At 41.9% G+C, this 20,056-nt stretch overlaps 1 protein-coding gene across 2 annotated transcripts in view; it reads left to right on the top strand.

Moving 5' to 3' along the window:
• carmil3 (capping protein regulator and myosin 1 linker 3) overlaps window positions 1–5,408 on the top strand; it is a 176,091-nt gene extending 170,683 nt beyond the window's left edge. Inside the window, exons 38-40 of one of the 2 annotated variants that reach the window (XM_060929877.1) lie at window positions 2,199–2,270; window positions 3,956–4,075; window positions 4,250–5,408. In XM_060929877.1, coding sequence (XP_060785860.1) covers window positions 2,199–2,270; window positions 3,956–4,075; window positions 4,250–4,290 — 233 coding nt within the window. In that variant the 3' untranslated portion in view covers window positions 4,291–5,408. Of the gene's footprint in view, window positions 1–2,198; window positions 2,271–3,955; window positions 4,076–4,249 lie in introns of those variants that run through there. The other variant, XM_060929887.1, reaches the window with a different exon arrangement.
• Window positions 5,409–20,056: the final 14,648 nt, after the last annotated feature.

Below are 20,056 nucleotides of genomic sequence, written 5' to 3'. Positions count from 1 at the left end.
AAAACTCCCTCAGACGACATGAGGAAGAAACCTCAAGATTAGATTAGAAAAAACTTTATTGATCCCTTTGGGCGGGTTCCCTCAGGGAAATTAAGATTCCAGCAGCATCATTACAGATAAACAGAGAAAAGAAATAGAGAAAATTTCTAGATAAATTAAGTATTTACATATACAAATATAAAAAGAATATAAGAGGAACCAGACTCAAAAGGGAACCCATCCTCATTTGGGTGATAACAGATAATGTGATTATAAGTAACTTGTTTCTATAATGGTGTCCTATAGGGTCACAATGTATAACTGTGAAACCAGGAAATTCATTATAGTTTTAACATGAAGTGTATTTTGTTGAAGTTATAAACTGTTCATTGATGGAAACTTGAGTGCAAAACTGTTCATGACAACTGCAGTCCTAGAGTTAGCATGTTAACTGTAGTCCTCAGCCATAAAAGCATTACTTGTAAGTGCCCAGAGCCACCTTCCAAGTGCGAATTTCGACTGTCCATATGGGGCCGTCCTCCACAGGAGCAATGTGATGAGACTCCAGCCAGACGTAGGGCATCAGGATGGATCAGGCAGGTCCAATTAGCAGAAGAGGTCAGCATCTTGATCTCAGGATTGACATGTAACTCAGAGGGACAGACAGTGTGTGTGTGGGGGGGGGGGGGGGGGGACAGGTTGTTAGGTATGCCCAGTGTTACCTGATGAGTAAGAACAGTATACATTTTGTGCTGAGTGCAAGCACGGACTCTGGCAAAACTAACTATGACAGCATAACTAAAAGGGGCGAGCCAGAAGGTAACACAGACATGAGGGAGCCCCGGGACATAAAGCAGCCAGCCAATAAACTGTCAACAAACCCAAGTGAGTGAGTGGGGGGCTGACAGCATCCATACATCCCAGTTTACCAAACACTTTATGCCTGAGGACCCTCCAGATCGACCCCTTTACCTAATAAAACTATTAACAAAAGGCTTAACTAAACAGACATGTTTTCAGCCTAGACTTATACACTGAGACTGTGTATGAGTCCTGAACACTACCTGGAAGGCTGTTCCATAACTGTGGGGCTTTGTAAGAAAAGGCTCTGCCCCCTGATGTAGCCTTCACTTTTGATCCAAGTAGGTCTCTGCTACTCTCATACCCATCTCATCTCATACCCATACAACTACTCCATAGCCCAAACATGTGCAGAACATGTTTGCATTGTCACATTCATGGAGTGGCCAGTACTTGCTAGATATTCCTGCAACTTTCTTTAATGTTGCTATAGGTCTCTTGGCAGTTCCCATGATCAGTTTTCTTTTTGTGCTTGTACTTTGTTTTTGAATTTTGGTGCCCTGTTTTCTCCATTTGCTGATGATGGCCTTCACGATGTCCATGCTTGAACCAATCATCCATCCATTATCTCTAGCCGCTTATCCTGTTCTACAAGGTCGCAGGCAAGCTGGAGCCTATCCCAGTTGACAATGGGCGAGAGGCGGGGTACACCCTGAACAAGTTGCCAGGTTATCGCAGGGCTGACATAGAGACAACCAACCATTCACACCTACAGTCAATTTAGAGCCACCAATTAACCTAACCTGCATGTCTTTGGACTGTGGGGGAAACCGGAGCACCCAGAGGAAAACCCCACAGACACAGGGAGAGCATGCAAACTCCACACAGAAAGGCCCTCAAGAACCCAGGACCTTCTTACTGTGAGGCGACAGTGCTAACCACTACACCACTGTGCCGCCCTGAACCAATCTAATGTTTTGGAAATTCTTTTGTTTCCCCTCACCTGATCGATGTATTTTGACCGTGAGATTCAGTATATGCTTTGGAAGCTCTTTGTGGACCATGACGTCAGCAGTGGCATGAAACCAAGATGATGTCAAGAACATCCTACCTAGAGAAGCAGCTGATCTTTATTTGGTGTTAATCTGAATCACTGGATTGATGAGAGAATAATTGCTATTTGAGCAGTAAATATTGAATGCATTTCTATTTGTTTTTCAGTTGAATTTTGTGAATTGTTATATCACATTAAAGATGGAAAAAGATCTGGCATGATTTGAATTGGTTTCTTTTTTATTTTTCATGTCCTGCAATTTTAACAGAGGTGTGTATTATTTTTATATCCACTCTATACAGCTACTAGTTTTATCCATAAGCAAGAACATGATGTTAATGATGATGATGGTATGTATGGCTAGGTGCAGAGGAAGACTCAAGTGGAGTGGCCACAAAAATTCACAGGAATCGAAAGGCCAACTCCTGTGAGGCAGGTAAGTCGTCTTCTCACTTATAACCCCAATTCCAAAAATGCTGGGACATTGTGTAAACTGTAAATGAAAACAGAATGTGATAATTTGCAAATCATGGAAACCCTATATTTCATTGAAAATAGTACAAAGGCAACATATCAAATGTTGAAACTGAGAAATTTTGTTTTGTGAAAAATATATGCTCATTTTGAATTTGATGTCAGCAACACATTTCAGAAAAGCTGGGACAGGGGCATGTTTACTACTGTGTTGTATCACCTTTACTTTTAACAACACTCTGTAAACATTTGGGGACTGAGGAGAGCAACCGCTGTAGTTTTGAAAGAGAAAATGTCATCCCATTTTTGCCTGATATACAATTTCAATTGCTCAACAGTTCAGGGTCTCCTTTGTCGTATTTTGCTCTTCAGAATGCACCCAATGTTTCAAATGGGAGACAGGTCTGGACTGCAGGCAGGCCAGTTTAGCACCTGGACTCTTATTACGGAGACATGCAGTTTTAATATGTGCAGAAAGCAGTTTGGCATTGTCTTGCTGAAAGAAGGAAGGCCTTACCTGAAAAAGATTTTGTCTGGATGGCAGCATATTGCTCTGAAACGTGTTCATATCATTCAGCATTAATGATGCCTTCCCAGATGTACAAGCTACCCATGTCATGTGCACTAATGCCCCCTCATACCATCACAGATGCTGGCTTTTGATCTGTGCACTGCTAACAAGCTGGATGGCCCCCCTTCCTCTTTAGCCTGAAGTAAGTGGTGTCCATGATTTTTACAAAGAATTTCTACTTTTGATTTGTCAGATTTTGGGACAATTTTCCACTTTGCCTCAGTCCATCGTAAAAGAGCTTGGGCCCAGAGAAGGTGGTGGTGTTTCTGGATATTGTTTATATCTGGTTTTAACTTGCATTTGTGGATGCAGTAATGAACTGTTTTCACAGACAATGGTTTTCTGAAGTGTTCCTGAGCCCATACAGTGATTTCCACTACAGACACGTGTCTGCTTTTAATGCAGTGTTGCCTGAGGGCCTGAAGATCACAAACATCCAATGTCAGTTTTCAGCCTTGTCTCTTGCATACAGAGAGTTCCCTGATTCTCTGAATCTTTTAATGATCTTATGTACCATAGATGACGTGATCCCCAAATTCTTTGCAATTTTACATTGAGGAACATTATTCTTAAATTGTTGCTCTGTTTGCCCACGCAGTCTTTCACAGAGCGGTGAACCCCTCCCCATCTTTACTTCTGAGAGACTCTGCCTCTCTGGTATGCTCTTTTTAGACCCAATCATGTTACTGACCTGTTGCCAATTAACCAAATTTATTTAAAAAAAAATTTTTTTAGCATTACACAACTTTTTCAGTCTTTTGTTGCCCCGTCCTAACTTTTCTGAAATGTGTTGCTGACATCAAATTCAAAGTGAACATATATTTTTCAAAAAACAATAAAATATCTGTTTGAACATTTGACATGTCGTCTTTGTACTATTTTCAATGAAACATAGGGTTTCTATGATATGCAAATCATCATTCTGTTTTTATTTACAGTTTACACAGCATCCTAACTTTTTTGGAATTGGGGTTGTATTATTATTCTAATGATATTCTGTTGACTAGAAATCCCAGGCAAAATTACAGTGTATAATGCAGTTTTTATTGTCTGTGTGCATTTGCATGCATGTTAAGGCTTTAATTCAGGCATGGAGGAAGACCGCTCCGGCATTGTGGAGAGGTCCTCAGACCCTAAACCCCCAGTGAAAAAGCCACGACTTCCCACAAGAAGAAACAAATCCTTTGATACTCCTGGTAATGTATACAAGCAAATAGTATATACAAATGCATTCGTGATGAAATTACGTGTGTGTCTGTGTTTACAGTCTAGCAGATGGTCCTCAGCTGACCTTTAACTAATCCAGATTAGTTAATAAGGTAACATAAGGTTGTGCCTCTCTCTTTCTGTCTCTATCTTTCTCTCTGTAGGTCAGCAAAGTCCAGAGCCAAGCAACAGTGAAGCTTCGTGATCAAACAGTTCTGGGTTTATTTTTTCAGGCAGATGTACAAAAAAGTAAAGGAGAGGATGGATGTGGGTCAAACGAGAGAGTGATGGGGTTGTAAGGCTTGATCTTGTACCTGAATGAAATTGCATTTCCAACTCTCTTTCAGTCATGTTTCCACACACACACACTAGTGTTTTTCATGTCCTTTAAATTATTCACTCACTTACCGGTATTTTGAGTCATTCATTCAATTTAAGTTGTTTCTTACATGTCTGTTCTCTCTCTCTCTCTGTTTTCACTTATTCTCTCATTCGCACTTTTGCTTTTATCAACATTTAATCATTATGCAGTACTGCTGTACCTACAATGAGGAATATTTCCCACTTGCACCTCATAAGCTGTGCATGGATTCATTTACTTGCCTGGCTTCTTCCCATGGCCTCAGAATATCATGTAACCTCCAGCATTGCCCCAGTTTCTATTCCATACCAGCTCAAAAAGCAATCACACTGGTGGAAAAAAATGTTTTGGGGGAAAAAGGGTCCTTGAAAAATAATCAGCAAGGGATTGCTTCTTTTTTTTTTTTTTTTAAAGAATTCAGTTCTGACTTTGATTCAAAATTGAATGCAGTTTCACTTTCATCAGTGTATTGCAGCCGGACCACACTGAAATATTGAAACATTGCTCCTGCGTCCTCCTATGAGATATAAGTATTTGTTTTAATTGTAATTCTGGAAAACTTAGTAGAATGACAAACAATGAGGCAATAAAAACTAAAAAGGGCGTTCCTTTATATGGACAACAATGACATACAAGATGGAAAATGATGCAGTGGGGCTGTGATTGGAGAGTGGTTGCAGTTCAGTGTGACACAGCTGCAACACAGTGATGAAAGGGAAATGCAATGTGGAAGGAAATTGCATTCAAGCCAGCGTTCTTATTTTTTAATTTTTTTTAAAAGCAATTCTCTCAAGATCAAGGAATGCAAGATGCAATGCAATGAAGTTTTACTTTTCAATGTGTCATGTTGTCTTCAAGTGATTCAATGCAGTTAAGGTTTTAATTTGCAGTGTGTCATGCTGTTGGTCATGTGCTCTTTTTTGTGATTGAGTTTCTATATGGCACTGATTCATTTCCACAGATCTGTGTTTAGTTTTTTTTTTTTTTTTTTTTTTTTTTTTTAGAATCAAATATCGTTACATCTTTAGGCTTGGGTTTTTTTTGTTTTTTTTTAAAGAGAATGTTACCATTTCCATTTATTTTTCTGATCAGGTTGTTATTATCCAGATCACAGACACAAATGTCATTCATATATATATTTTATGCTGGTCCGTGCAGAGCAGATTTTTGCTGTATTTAATTGAGCTCTATTTTTTACTGGTGTTGTGAATGTGACAAAGTCAATAAAAAGGAGACTCTCAATACTGAAAGGCTTGTTTCTGAGACACTGGCCTGATGAACATTTTCTTTAAGCAGCAATTAAGGGACAGAATTTACAAGCATAGCTGTCGCTGTTCTTCCATGTTTATCTTTACTTGTGAAACACATAAAAGGAATTGCTTACCTCAGCTACAGTAATGGGAATATTTATTATTATACAGATTTAGAATGCTGCATCATTGAGGCCTGGGATGGATGGATGGATGGATGGATGGTGGAGAAACTGAAAGACAGACAGGCTGAAAGACAGATGGACAGACTGAAAAAATAGGTAGATAGCTGGATGGAGAGATGGATGGATGAATCATGAGATATGGTTATTGCTTAATTTGGCAGTCATAGTGTAGTTCCTTATCTGGTCAAATGAGGGCACCAAAGGCCAACAGTACATGATTAGACATGCAAATTTCATGAGTAGGTTATTTGGTAGTTTCATAAAAGCCTGCCTTTGGCACTGATGTATCCCCAAACACGCAGCCAGAAACGTTCAAGAAAGTCTTGCATGGATAAGCAATGATTTTGAAATTGTGAGTCCATTAGATAGACCCTAATAACCTTGGGGAATCAAAAATGATTTGTCGAGAGGACTGGGCCAGAATTGCTGCAAAAAGTGAATTACTTCTTACTATAGATATCACAAAGCTGTAACTGCCAACAACAGCTTTACAACAAAGCACTAAGAAGTGGATACATGAATTGGAAGTATATTAAATAACAAAACCAAAATTGTCCAAATACTCATTTGACCTCCATGTATGTGAACATATTTTTTAGTCTTCTTCGAGAAACAGTAACTGTAATCAGAACAGACCTGAGATAACACCTGGGTTATGTGCTAAAGAGGACTAATTAGCACCAAGACTCAAAAATTTGTCATAGAAATTACAGTTGTTATTTTATACAGTGCTGCTTGAAAGTTTGTGAACCCTTAGAATTGTCTATATTTCTGCAATATGACCCAAAACCTCATCAGATTTTCACACAAGTCCTAAAAGTAGATAAAGAGAACCCAGTTAAACACATGAGACAAAAATATTCTACTTGGTCATTTATTTATTGAGGGAAATGATCCAATATTACATATCTGTGAGTGGCAAAAGTATGTGAACCTCTAGGATTAGCAGTTAATTTGAAGGTGAAATTAGAGTCAGGTGTTTTCAATCAATGGGATGACAATCAGGTGTGAGTGGGCACCCTGTTTTATTTAAAGAACAGGGATCTATCAAATTCTGCTCTTTACAACACGTTTGTGGAAGTGTATCATGGCAAGAACAAAGGAGATTTCTGAGGACCTCAGAAAAAGCACTGTTGATGCTCATCTCTTAAGGTATTTGCTATACCTGGACCCTAAGCAGGTCTGCAAGGAGTTGACAACCTGACCAATAAATTTTCACCTCATTAGCAATCATTACTTCTGTCACTTACTCTTCTGTGCCAGCTGCTCTGATTTTTGAAAGAAAAACCTTTGTAAGCCAGCATGATATGGTAGTTAGAAAGATGTAGGCAAGTCCTCTGGCAAACAAGAATGACATGCAAAGTATCTAGTTGGCTCATCACCTGCAAGATAAAGGGTGGGGGTCAGGTAAAATGCCAGTTAGGCAGCAGGCATCTGATGGATAGTCTTACACAGACTAGACTAGGGGTTCTCAACCTTTTCTGCTTTGAGGTCCACCCATTCATACTTGTAATGAGTCGGGGCCCATTAAAAAAGATCCCCAATTATTTTGGCTCATCTATTCTATTAGAATCTAATAACCTATTGTAACGTGAATTAATGGGATGCAACATCACTCCGAGTTACAGATGGGAGTCCAGGAATTAAATAAATGCAATAAAAACAAACTGTATTTAATTGTATATATTGTATTTAAAACTGTATGGATGTGCCAGAAACCAACATAAAACCATGCATGCAGGGCATTCTCAGTCAAAAGGGATTAATGATCCAAAAGTGGAGTCTGGTCCATTAACACAAGAACTTACTTATTGCCATGTTTGTGTACAGCAAACAAGCAAGTTATTAAAACCAAGAAGTACACGCAAAAGAAGTGGATATAGAAGCCACTCAGTGGGATTAGATCCTTACATGCTAACAAAGAAGGATTTTTCCTATGAAAGAAAAATGTAATATTTGTAGCCATAACTAAATACAAAGACAATAGTTATGCATACTATTAATTAACTTAATGTGAAGATAATTAACAGATAATCAACATATTTAAGGTTTTTTTAGATTGTGTATATTTTTAGTCTTTTGTATTTGTAATTACTTGTATCTGTACATGCACGACTCCAGCTCTGCTGATCAACTTATCGTGTTTGAATGAATAAATTTATTAATTCATTCATTCATTCATTCATTCATTACAAGTTGGAAACTCATCCATCCACTGAGTTCCCCAACATCTCAAACTACCTGGTGCTGCAGACATCGTTCTACAGGGATACACAGATGAAAACCTGGAAGAGCATGGAGGTGTACAACTTTTTATATGTGGCTGGGTTAAAGATCTGGAGATCAGGACACTACAAGATAAATCCTGTATCATTTTTGTCCAGATAAATAGGAGTTTCTGGACTTTTGTACGTCTTTGAAAAGGTTTCTAGGACGCTACAAGTTTTAGTATTGGGTGTAAACAAACCACAGCCACTCGATTCTCAATCCTCCCTGCTCTTCTCTTCCAGCAGGCATCACAGAGCCATATAATTTACCCACAAATGTATTTATTTATTCAGCCTGCTGCACACTCTCTCTGTGGTGTGTGCGCGCGTGGGTTAAATGTGATAAAATAAAGGCTTGTTCTTCTTAATTTACCCACAAATGTATTTATCCCACTTGAAAAGTATATGGCAAACCAGCTACCAGATTTGGGACACTATGACATCCTGAACTATTTCATATTTGCCTTCAAATTTGAAAAGATTTTGCGGCCCACTAGATGGAGCTTCGTGGCCCACTAATGGGCCATGGCCCAGTGGTTGAGAAACACTGGACTAGACCCTTGCAATGGAAACTGGATGTGGGGATACTCACTGGTACCAAGCTAAGGGGCCTTGTAGCTGGAGCTTGCCCGATTGGACAAGTGCGTTGCCTTCATGAGATTTATAATCCTTTGAAAGGACAATTCTGACTGTAGTTTTTATATACCAAAGAGTAGCTTGGTGTATTCAGCCTTCTTGGAGAAAGTGGAGCAGGTGGTAGAGAGAGTACCTCCAACTGACAACTGATAGTGCTACTGGTGGACGTCCATGTTCATGTTGGGAATTATGGAAATACTTCAGTTACAAGGTTTGCTCATAAGTCTACTTGGTACCGGAGCACCTTAGGCCAAAGGTCAATAATTGTATCATCAGACTTGAGGCCATATGGTCTGGACATCTGGGTAAATGATCAGACCTGCCTGATTCATCCCATTGTCCTATGTCTGGCTAGAGTCTCATTACATTGCTCCTGTGGCCCCATATGGACAGTCAAATATCACACTTGGAAGTTGGCTCTGGACACTTACGGTACAGTTTTGCTATGATGGCTGAGGACTACAACTGACATAACCTGAGGACTGCAGTTGTTATGAACAGTTTTGCACTCAATCAGTGAACAATTGTGATAAGTTCAACAAAATAGACTTAATGCTAAAGCTACAGTGTCTTGCAAAAGTGTTCATTCCCCTTGGTGTTTGTCCTGTTTTGTCCATTTAAGCTGAAATTAAAATGATTTTTTTTTTTTTGGGAGGGGGGGTTAGCACCATTTGATTTACACAACATGCCTACCACTTTAAAGGTGTAAATTGTTTGTTTTTTATTGTGACACAAACAATAATTAAGATTAAAAAAACAGAAATCTGGAGTTTGCATAGGTATTCACTCCCTTTCATATGAAGCCCCTAAATAAGAGTTGGTCCAACCAATTCACTTCATAAGTCACATAATTAATTGATTAAGATCCACCTGTGTGCAATCAAAGTGTCACATGATCTGTCACATGTCTGTATAAATCAACCTGTTCTGAAAGGACCCTGACTCTGCAACACTACTAAGCAAGCAACATGAAAACCAAGGAGCCCTCCAAACATGTCAGAGATAAAGTCATGAAGAAGTATAGATCAGGGTTGGGTTATAAAAAATATCCCAAACTTTGAATATCCCATGGAGCACCATTAAATCAATTACAGCAAAACGGAAAGAATATGGCACGACTACAAACATGACAAGAGAAGGCCGCCCACCAAAACTCACAGACCGAGAAAGGAGGGCATTAATCAGAGATGCAACAAAGAAACCAAAGATAACACTGAAACAGCTGCAAAGATCCACAGCAGAGATAGGAGTATCTGTCCATAGGACCACTTTAAGCTGTACACTGCACAGAGTGGGGCTTTATGGAAGAGTGGACAGAAAAAAGCCACTGCTTTAAGAAAAAAGTAAGAAAACATGTTTGGAGTTTGCCCAACAGCATGTGGCATACTCCCCAAAGACATGGAAGAAGATTCTCTGGTCAGATGATACTAACAGACTAACAGACTGACAGTGTTTGGGTGCTGTGTGAGACGGCTGCCTCTCCAGTAGCACTGTAGTTTTTAGCTCTTTAAACCTCTTTTTTCCACCTTTTTTTTTACTTTTTTGCTCTTCTTACGAAGACATAGTGTGTTTAACTATATAACATGGATATATTTAACTTTAACATGCAACCAGGAGCCAGTTTTCTCACTTATTCGAGAGTGGAGCTGCTGGCCCTGAAAACAATGGGATGAGCCGGGATACGACACCCCATCCCAGCAGAGCTGAGGAGGAAACCCAGGGGCTGCAAAGCCGGACCCAAGCTAAAGGCTAGGCTAGTGGACAACAGGCGGTGCTACAAACCATCCATTCCCTCCATTATCTTGGGGAATGTGAACTCGCTGCCGAATAAAGTCGACGAGCTTTCCGCTCTGAACAACCAGCGGATTTACCAGGAGAGCAGCTTATTTATCTTTACGGAGACATGGCTAACACACCTTGTACCGGATGCTAACGTGGACCTTCGAGGATTCACTGCTGTGAGAGCCGACAGAGACACTAACACATGCGGGAAAAGCAAAGGTGGGGGACTCATCATTTATGTTAACAATCGCTGGTGTAACCCGGGACATATCTCCGTAAAGACATTTTTATGTTGCCCGGACTTGGAGCTGCTAGCCATTAGCCTGTGGCCATATTACCTGCCGAGGGAGTTCAGTCACGTGATCACCATCTGTGTTTACATCCCTCCAAAGGCAGATGCAGCCGCTGCATGTGAGAGGATTCACTCTGTCACAGCAAGGCTGCTGACACAGCACCCTGAGGCATTTGTGATCATTTCTGGAGACTTTAATCATGCTACTTTGGACTCTACTTTGGCTGCTTTTTACCAGGCTGGGATTGTCCAACAAGGAACAACAGGACAATTGACTTGCTGAATGCTAATGTGAGGGATGCATACAGAGTAACACCCTTCCCCCCACTAGGGAAGTCTGACCACAACCTGGTTCTTCTACAGCTGAAGTACACCCCCCTGGTTCAAAGGCAGCCTGCAACAACTAGCTCCATCAGGAGGTGGTCCCCTGAAATGGAAGATGCCCTCAGAGACTGCTATGACATCACGGACTGGGATGTGCTGCTTAGCCCACACTGTGAGGATATAGAGGGGCTGACACACTGTCTGATGGATTACCTCAACTTCTGTGCAGACGTGGTCTCCCCCGCTAAGACTGTACGGTGTTACCCTAATAACAAGCCATGGGTAACACAGGAAGTCAAAGCTGTCCTCAACAGGAAGAAGGCCGCCTTCAGGAGCAGGGATAGGAAGGCGATGAAAGCAGCACAGCAGGAGGTGAAACGCTGCATGAGGGAAGCTAAGGACAGCTACAGGAGAAAGGCAGAAGCAGAAGGAGAACAGCATGAGGGAGGTCTGGGAAGGTGTGAAAACCATCACAGGCCACAGTATAAAGACCAGAGTCGTTGAGGGGACAATGGAGAGGGCGAACGAATTGAATGACTTCTTCAATCGGTTTAACCAGCCCACATCCCCCCCACCCTCACCCTCACTGCAGCCATCTCTCCTTCTTCCCTCAACACACCTCACCCCAGTCATCACAGCAGCCCCCTCCTCCCCCACCTCAACACAGACTCCTCTATGCATTACTGCAGACCAGGTCAGAGGTCAACTGAGGAAGCTTCACCCCAGGAAAGCAGCAGGCCCGGACAAGGTGTGTCCACGACTACTGAAGACCTAAGCTGCTGAATTGGGTGAACCACTCCAACGCATCTTCAACCTCAGCCTGCAGCTGGGGAGAGTGCCAACCCTCTGGAAGACATCATGTATCATTCCAGTTCCCAAAAAGAATCGGCCCAGCGAGCTGAACAACTTCCGACTGGTGGCACTCACTTCACATCTGATGAAGACGTTGGAGCGGCTCTTCCTAAGCCTCCTCAGACCCCAGGTACAACATCAAATCAAATCAAATCAAGTTTATTTGTACAGCGCTTTTAACAATAAACATTGTCGCAAAGCAGCTTTACAGAATTTGAACGACTTAAAACATGAGCTAATTTTATCCCTAATCTATCCCCAATGAGCAAGCCTGTGGCGACGGTGGCAAGGAAAAACTCCCTCAGACGACATGAGGAAGAAACCTCGAGAGGAACCAGACTCAAAAGGGAACCCATCCTCATTTGGGCAACAACAGACAGCCTGACTATAATATTAACAGTTTTAACAGGTATAACCCTCAACTGTCCTCATGGGGCCGTCCTTGCCAACATGCCCAGGACTGTCTGCAGTTTGCGTACCGGGCAGGTGTTGATGTGGAAGATGCCATCCTCTACCTGCTACACCGAGCCCGCTCGCATCTGGATAAGTGAAATGGCACAGTGAGGATCCTCTTCTTGGACTTCTCAAGTGCCTTCAACACCATCCAGCCCCTACTGCTTCAGGACAAACTGAACAGGATGCGAGTGGACCCCTGCCTGGTCACCTGGATCTCCAGCTACCTCACTGACAGGCCGCAGTACGTCAGGCTGAAGGACATCACATCTGACACTGTAATTAGCAGCACTGGAGCACCCCAGGGCACGGTGCTGGCCCCTCTTCTCTTCACCTTGTACACCGTGGACTTCTGCTACTCGGAGCTGTGTCACATTCAGAAGTTTGCCGATGACACAGTCATCGTTGGGTGTATCAGTGATGACAGAGAGGAGGAGTATAGGAGTCTGGTGAGGGACTTTGCTGTGTAGTGCAACAGGAACCATATGCAGCTCAACACCTCAAAGACCAAGGAGCTGGTCATTGACTTTGGGAGGTCCAGACCAAGGTCACAACCAGTTCTGATTGAGGGAGTCGAGGTGGAGGCTGTGGATTCCTACAAGTACCTCGGGCTGTGGCTGGACAGCAAGCTGGACTGGACTTGCAACACCAATCACTTATACAGGAAGGGACAAAGCAGGCTATACTTCCTTAGGAGGCTGCGGTCCTTTAACATCTGCAGGAAACTCCTGTGGATGTTCTATCAGTCTGTGGTTGCCAGTGTCCTGTTTTACACCGTGGTGTGCTGGGGGGCAGCACATCCAAGAAGGACACATCCAGGCTGGACAAACTGATCAGGCGGGCCGGCTCTGTGGTCGGCATGAAGTTGGACTCTCTGGTGACGGTGGCAGAGAAGAGATCTATGGACAAACTATTGAACATCATGCATGATGCCAGTCACCCTCTGCACACTGTCATCAGCAACCAGAGGAGCCTGTTCAGTGACAGAATACTCCTTCCCAAGTGCAGAATGAACAGACTCAAAAACTCCTTTGTCCCTCATGCCATCAGACTGTACAACTCCTCTCTGGGGGGGAGGAGGGGTAACAGGATGATGGAGGATGGGAAGGAGCAGTAGCCTAGCCTAACAATAAGCAATACCAGACAATGTGCAATATAAAGTGCAATAATCCTGCTCCCCCCCAACACACACACTTACCCTAACCCCACTTCTCGCCCTTTCCCCCCTCCCCCTTCCTTTCTTCCCCATATCTTATTCTTTTATATTTATATATGTAAATAATTTATTTTAATTTATCTTGAAGTTTTCTCTATTTCTTTTCGCTGTTTATCTGTAATGATGCTGCTGGAATCTTAATTTCCCTGAGGGAACCCTCCCAAAGGGATCAATAAAGTCTAGTCTAGTCTAGTCTAGTCTAGTCTAGTCTAATCTAATCTTGGGAAATGCCATGTGTGGTGCAAACCTAACACTTCCAATAACCCTGAGAACACCATTCCTACAGTGAAGCATGGTGGTGGCAGCATCATGCTGTGGGGATGCAGGGACAGGAAAGCTGGTCAGGATTGAAAGAAAGATGGACGGCACTAAATACCAAGCAATTCTGGAGGAAAACCTGTTTGAGTCAGCCAGAGGCTTGAGACTGGGACGAAGGTTCACATTCCAGCAGGACAGTGACCCTAAACACACTGTGAAAGCTTACACTGGAATGGTTTAAAGGAAAACATTTAAATGTCTTGGAATGGCCTAGTCAAAGCCCAGACCTCAATCCAATTGAGAATCTGTGGCATAACCTGAAGATTGCTGTACACCAATGCAGCCCATCTAACTTGAAGGAGTTGGAGCAGTTTGTCTTGAGGAATGGGCAAAAATCCCAGTGGCTAGATGTGCTAAGCTAATAGAGACATACCCCAAGAGACTTGCAGCTGAAATTACAGCAAAAGGTGGCTCTACAAAGTATTGCCTTTTTTTGGGGGGGGGGATACCTATGCACACTCCAGATTTCTGTTTTTTTTTTCATCTTAATTATTGTTTGTGTCACAATAAAACAACAATTTGCACCTTTAAAGTTGTAGGCATGTTGTGTAAATCAAATGGTACCATACTAACCCCCCCAAAATCCATTTTAATTCCTGCTTGTAATGCAACAAAACAGGACAAACACTAAGGGGGATGAACACTTTTGCAAGACACTGTATATTGAATTTCCTGGTTATACAGTGGTACTTTGTGACTATATAGGACAGTTATAGAAGCAAGTTACTTATAATCATGCTATCTGTTATCACCCAAATGAGGATGGATTCCCTTTTGAGTCTGGTTCCTCTCAAGGTTTCTTCCTCATGTCGTCTGAGGGAGTTTTTCCTTGTCACCGTTGCCACAGGCTTGCTCATCTGGGATAAATTAGGGATAAAATTAGCTCATGTTTAAAGTGTTTAATTTTCTGTAAAGCTGCTTTACAACAATGTCTGTTGTTAAAAGTGCTATACAAATAAACTTGACTTGATACTTGGTAGTGATTTGGATTCACATAGGCCAGATTTACCTGGTAAAGCAAGAGAATTTTCAACTGAGAGGTATACAGGAGCCAATAGCTAAAATTAGTTGCAGAAGCAAAGTTTTAGGCATTGAAGGAGTTTGGAGAGACCAATGGAAAAGATTTTCTGGCAAAGCATTCAGTGCTTCAGGATGGGTAGACAAGACCATTCACAAGCTACTGAGCAATTGTGGGGGACTGATGACATCTACTGGGGATATCATTGTGGTGTTTTGGAGTCAATCTCTGTGACTAAGGTTACTGTTGCGCTTTACTCTTGCACAGTTGTATTAAGGGTCATGAAAGTATGCTAATCCAGTCTGCATATGTTTTATGGATTTGTAGTTGGGGTAGTTGGCCTATGATGAAAATAGAAGCCACTGAAGCCACTCAGTGACTTCTGTGAAGGAAATTTAGTGAATGAACATTCCTGTTCTCTGTGTTTCTGCGTGTTGAGCTCAAGTGGCCTAGTGTACTGAGAAAAGTTGTTTTCCCCACATGCTGTAATCACTTTTCTGTGGCCTTGGCAGGTGATAAGCAGGGTGTCTGAGTCCTTGCACATCCCAGAGCATGCCAGGTGCACGCTTTAACAAAGCTTCATAGAAAATCTTGAGCCAATCACGTGAAGATGCGAGCAGTAAGCGAATCCCTTTAGAGTATAATAGATAACGATAATAGATATAATAGATAATAGATAATGATATACGCCTTCGTCAGTCTGAGGTTACTAAGAGTAACTTTGTAGAGGTGTTTAAATTAGCGAAGGCGATGTCCGATGCTGTAGTATGCTCTGGCCCCATCCCAATGCGGCGTGGCGATTACAGCAGGTTATGGTCGCTGAACTGCTGGCTGTCCAGGTGGTGCTCTGAAAACAGTGTGGGCTTTATAGATAATTGGGCTAATTTTGAGGGCACTGCTGGCCTGTTAGGGTGGGACGGTATCCATCCCACTCGGGAAGGTGCTGCTCTCATTTCCTGCAGCATAGGTCATATTCTCAGAACAGGCCTAGTTAATTTCTGACAATCCAGAGCCAAGGCCAGGGAGCAGACGAACAGGCTAAACCAACTGTCTGCTAGCTGCACAGAGTCGTCACTCAGGGCCCACTACATCGAGACTGTGTCTGTTCCCCGAGCTCAACAAAAAGGTAGAAATTTTCAGAGAGTTTGTTCCAGTAACCTAATCAATATAAAATTAGATCATACTGACTGTACAGCTGCTGCCAGCACCTTTGATCTAAAGGTGGGGCTATTAAATATTAGATCTCTTACATCTAAACCGCTAATGGTTAATGAACTCATTACTGATCAGGAGTTTAATGTACTGTGTTTAACAGAAACATGGATTAAGCCAAATGAATATATAGCATTAAATGAAGCGAGTCCTCCTGGATACAGTTATATACACCAGCCTCGTCTAACTGGCAGAGGAGGAGGCATCGCGGTTATTAATAACGATTATCTAGGTGTAACACACAAACCTGGTTATAAATTTAATACATTTGAAGTTCTTCATACTCATATAATGTATGTAGCCTCGAAAAATAAGTCTACCCAGTTAATTCCATTGCTTATTATTTACAGGCCCCCGGGGCCATATTCTGAGTTTCTTTCTGAATTTGCAGATTTTATCTCAGATTTGGTTATTTCCTTAGACAAAGCTTTAGTTGTCGGAGATTTTAATATTCACTTCGATAACCCAGAAGACCCTTTAAAAACAGCGTTTGTGTCCATCTTAGATTCAGTTGGGATTAAGCAGAATGTCATAGGACCGACCCATAATGGTGGTCACACCCTTGATCTAATCCTAACATTCAGATTAAACGTAGACAATATAGTCATACTTCCACAGTCTGAAGTTATCTCAGATCATTGTCTCATCTCATTCAAAATATGTCTGAGTAATAATATATGCACCTCACCACGCTACTGTATTAAACGTACTTTCACGTCAACTACTGCACAGAGCTTTATAAATGATCTCCCAGAGCTGTCAACTTTGATTGGGTCACTGTCAGCCCCTGCAGAACTTGATCAGGCAACTGAATGCTTAGAGTCAACATTCCGCCATACTTTAGATAATGTAGCTCCTCTAAAAAGGAAAATGGTCAGAGACAAAAAAATTAGCACCCTGGTATAATGATGACACTCGCACATTAAAACAGACCACTCGAAAATTGGAACGTAAATGGCGTCAAACAAAATTGGTAGTGTTCAAATTAGCTTGGAAGGAGAGCTTCCTGAAGTATAGAAAAGCTCTTAGTGCTGCGAGATCAACATATTTCTCCTCCCTAATAGAAGATAACAAAAATAATCCTAGATTCCTATTTAATACTGTAGCAAAATTAACCAGGAATAAGTCCACTATCAACACATGCACACCTGCAGTATGTAGTAGCAACGACTTCATGAATTTTTTTAATGACAAAATTGAGAATATCCGACAAAAAATTCAAACTACTAATTTAAGGTTAGACAATGAAAGTGACCTTGTAGTTAACAATATAACTGTATCAGATCATCAGTTAGAATGTTTTACTCCCCTAAAAGAAACTGAATTACTTTCATTAATCTCTACATCAAAAGCCTCAACTTGCGTACTAGATCCCTTACCGACACATCTATTCAAACAGATAATGCCTGGAGTAATTGAACCGCTTCTAAAAATAATAAATTCTTCTCTTATGATTGGCTATGTACCCAAATCCTTTAAACTAGCAGTTATCAAACCCCTGATTAAAAAACCTGACCTTGATCCCTGTCAGCTGTCCAATTATCGGCCAATATCAAACCTCCCCTTTATCTCCAAGATCCTTGAAAAAGCTGTGGCACAGCAGTTATGCTCATATTTACATAGGAATAACATCCATGAAATGTATCAGTCAGGATTTAGACCTCATCATAGCACAGAGACAGCACTGGTTAAAGTAGTAAACGACCTACTGTTGGCGTCTGATCAGGGCTGTGTCTCGCTACTTGTGTTGCTTGACCTTAGTGCAGCATTTGATACCATTGATCATTCCATTCTTCTGGATAGACTAGAAAATGTTGTGGGAGTTAAGGGAATGGCCCTCTCCTGGCTCAGGTCTTATCTAACTGATCGTTATCAGTATGTTGATATAAATGGTGATATTTCTAGACGTACCGAGGTAAAGTTTGGTGTTCCACAAAGTTCTGTCCTGGGTCCACTGCTTTTTTCTCTATATATGTTACCTCTGGGCGATATTATTCGTAAACATTGTATTAGTTTCCACTGTTATGCTGATGACACACAGTTGTATGTCTCTGCAAAACCTGATGAGAGACACCAGCTTAATAGAATTGAGGAATGTGTTAAGGACATTAGACACTGGATGCTTATAAATTTCCTTCTGCTTAACTCTGACAAGACTGAAGTACTTGTGCTAGGACCACATACAGCTAGAAGTAAGTTTTCTGATTACACAGTGACTCTGGATGGCCTTTCTGTTTCTTCACGTGCAGCAGTAAAAGACCTCGGAGTGATTATTGACCCCAGTCTTTCATTCGAGACTCACATTGATAACATTACCTGGATAGCTTTCTTTCATCTCAGAAATATTGCAAAGATAAGAAATTTAATGTCATTGCATGATGCAGAAAAACTAGTCCATGCTTTCGTTACCTCCAGGTTGGATTATTGTAATGCCTTACTGTCTGGATGTTCCAATAAGTGCATAAACAAGCTCCAGTTAGTTCAAAATGCAGCAGCAAGAGTCCTTACTAGAACTAGAAAATATGACCACATCACGCCTGTCTTATCCACACTGCATTGGCTCCCAATCAAATTTCGTATTGATTATAAAATACTACTATTGACCTTTAAAGCACTAAATGGTCTCGCACCACAGTACCTGAGTGAACTTCTGCTCCTCTATGACCCGCCACGCCTACTTAGATCAAAAGGTGCAGGCTATCTGCTGGTACCTCGTATAGTGAAGGCTACATCAGGGGGCAGAGCCTTTTCTTACAAAGCCCCACTGTTATGGAACAGCCTTCCAAGTAATGTTCGGGAATCAGACACAGTCTCAGCATTTAAGTCTAGGCTGAAAACATATCTGTGTAGTCAAGCCTTTTGTTAATGGTGTTTATGAGGTAAAGGAGTAGATCTGGAGGGTCCTCAGACATAGAGTGTTTTGGTAAACTGGGATGTATGGATGCTGTCAGTCCCCACTCGCTTGCTCACTCGAGTTTGTTGACGGTGTAGTGGCTGGCTGGTTTATGTCCCGGGGCTCCCTCATGCCTGTGTTACCTTCTGGCTCTCTCTTTTTAGTTATGCTGTCATAGTTAGTTGCCGGAGTCCCTGCTTGTACTCGGTGCAATATGTATACTGTTCCTACTTATTCAGGTGACATTGGGCATACCTAACCACCTGTGTTTTCTTTCTCTCCCCCCCACCCCAAATCTGTCCCTCTGAGTTACATGGAGTCAACAGGAAATCTTTTGGTGGAGACGGTGGGGACCTCGACTGGCTATCGTAGCCTGCAGGGAATCGGCCGTCAGACATTTTGTCGCATGTCCCAGACCCGGTGAAATGTAACTGAATTGTCTTGGCCAGGCCTAAGGGTCCCATCTGCATCTCATCATTGCTGAGGAGTGTGCTCCCATCACCCAATCAAGCATCCAGCCAGAGCAGGTCATGATATATTTTTTACCATATTAACATGCCATTGTGTGTTATGCCTGATGTAAAGACTCTCGTCTCTGCGAGCCTACCACACAGATTTAATACTTGTCATTTTTAGGGCATACCTAACAACGTGTTTTCTTTCTCTCTCTCTTCCCCCCCCCCATCTGTCCCTCTGAGTTACATGTTGATCCTGGGATTGAGATGCTGGCCTCTTCTGCCCCTCGGACCTGCTTGATCCATCCTGGTGCCCTGTGTCTGGTCGGAGTTTTATCGCCCCACTCCTGTGAAGGACGGCCCCATGAGGACAGTTGAGGGTTATACCTGTTAAAACTGTTAATATTATAGTCAGGCTGTCTGTTGTTGCCCAAATGAGGATGGGTTCCCTTTTGAG

This window comes from Neoarius graeffei, chromosome 1, assembly GCF_027579695.1.
Source record: "Neoarius graeffei isolate fNeoGra1 chromosome 1, fNeoGra1.pri, whole genome shotgun sequence".
Classification (NCBI taxonomy): domain Eukaryota; kingdom Metazoa; phylum Chordata; class Actinopteri; order Siluriformes; family Ariidae; genus Neoarius; species Neoarius graeffei.
Note: the sequence above shows the minus strand (reverse complement) of the source record. Positions and strands in the feature narration are given on the sequence as shown.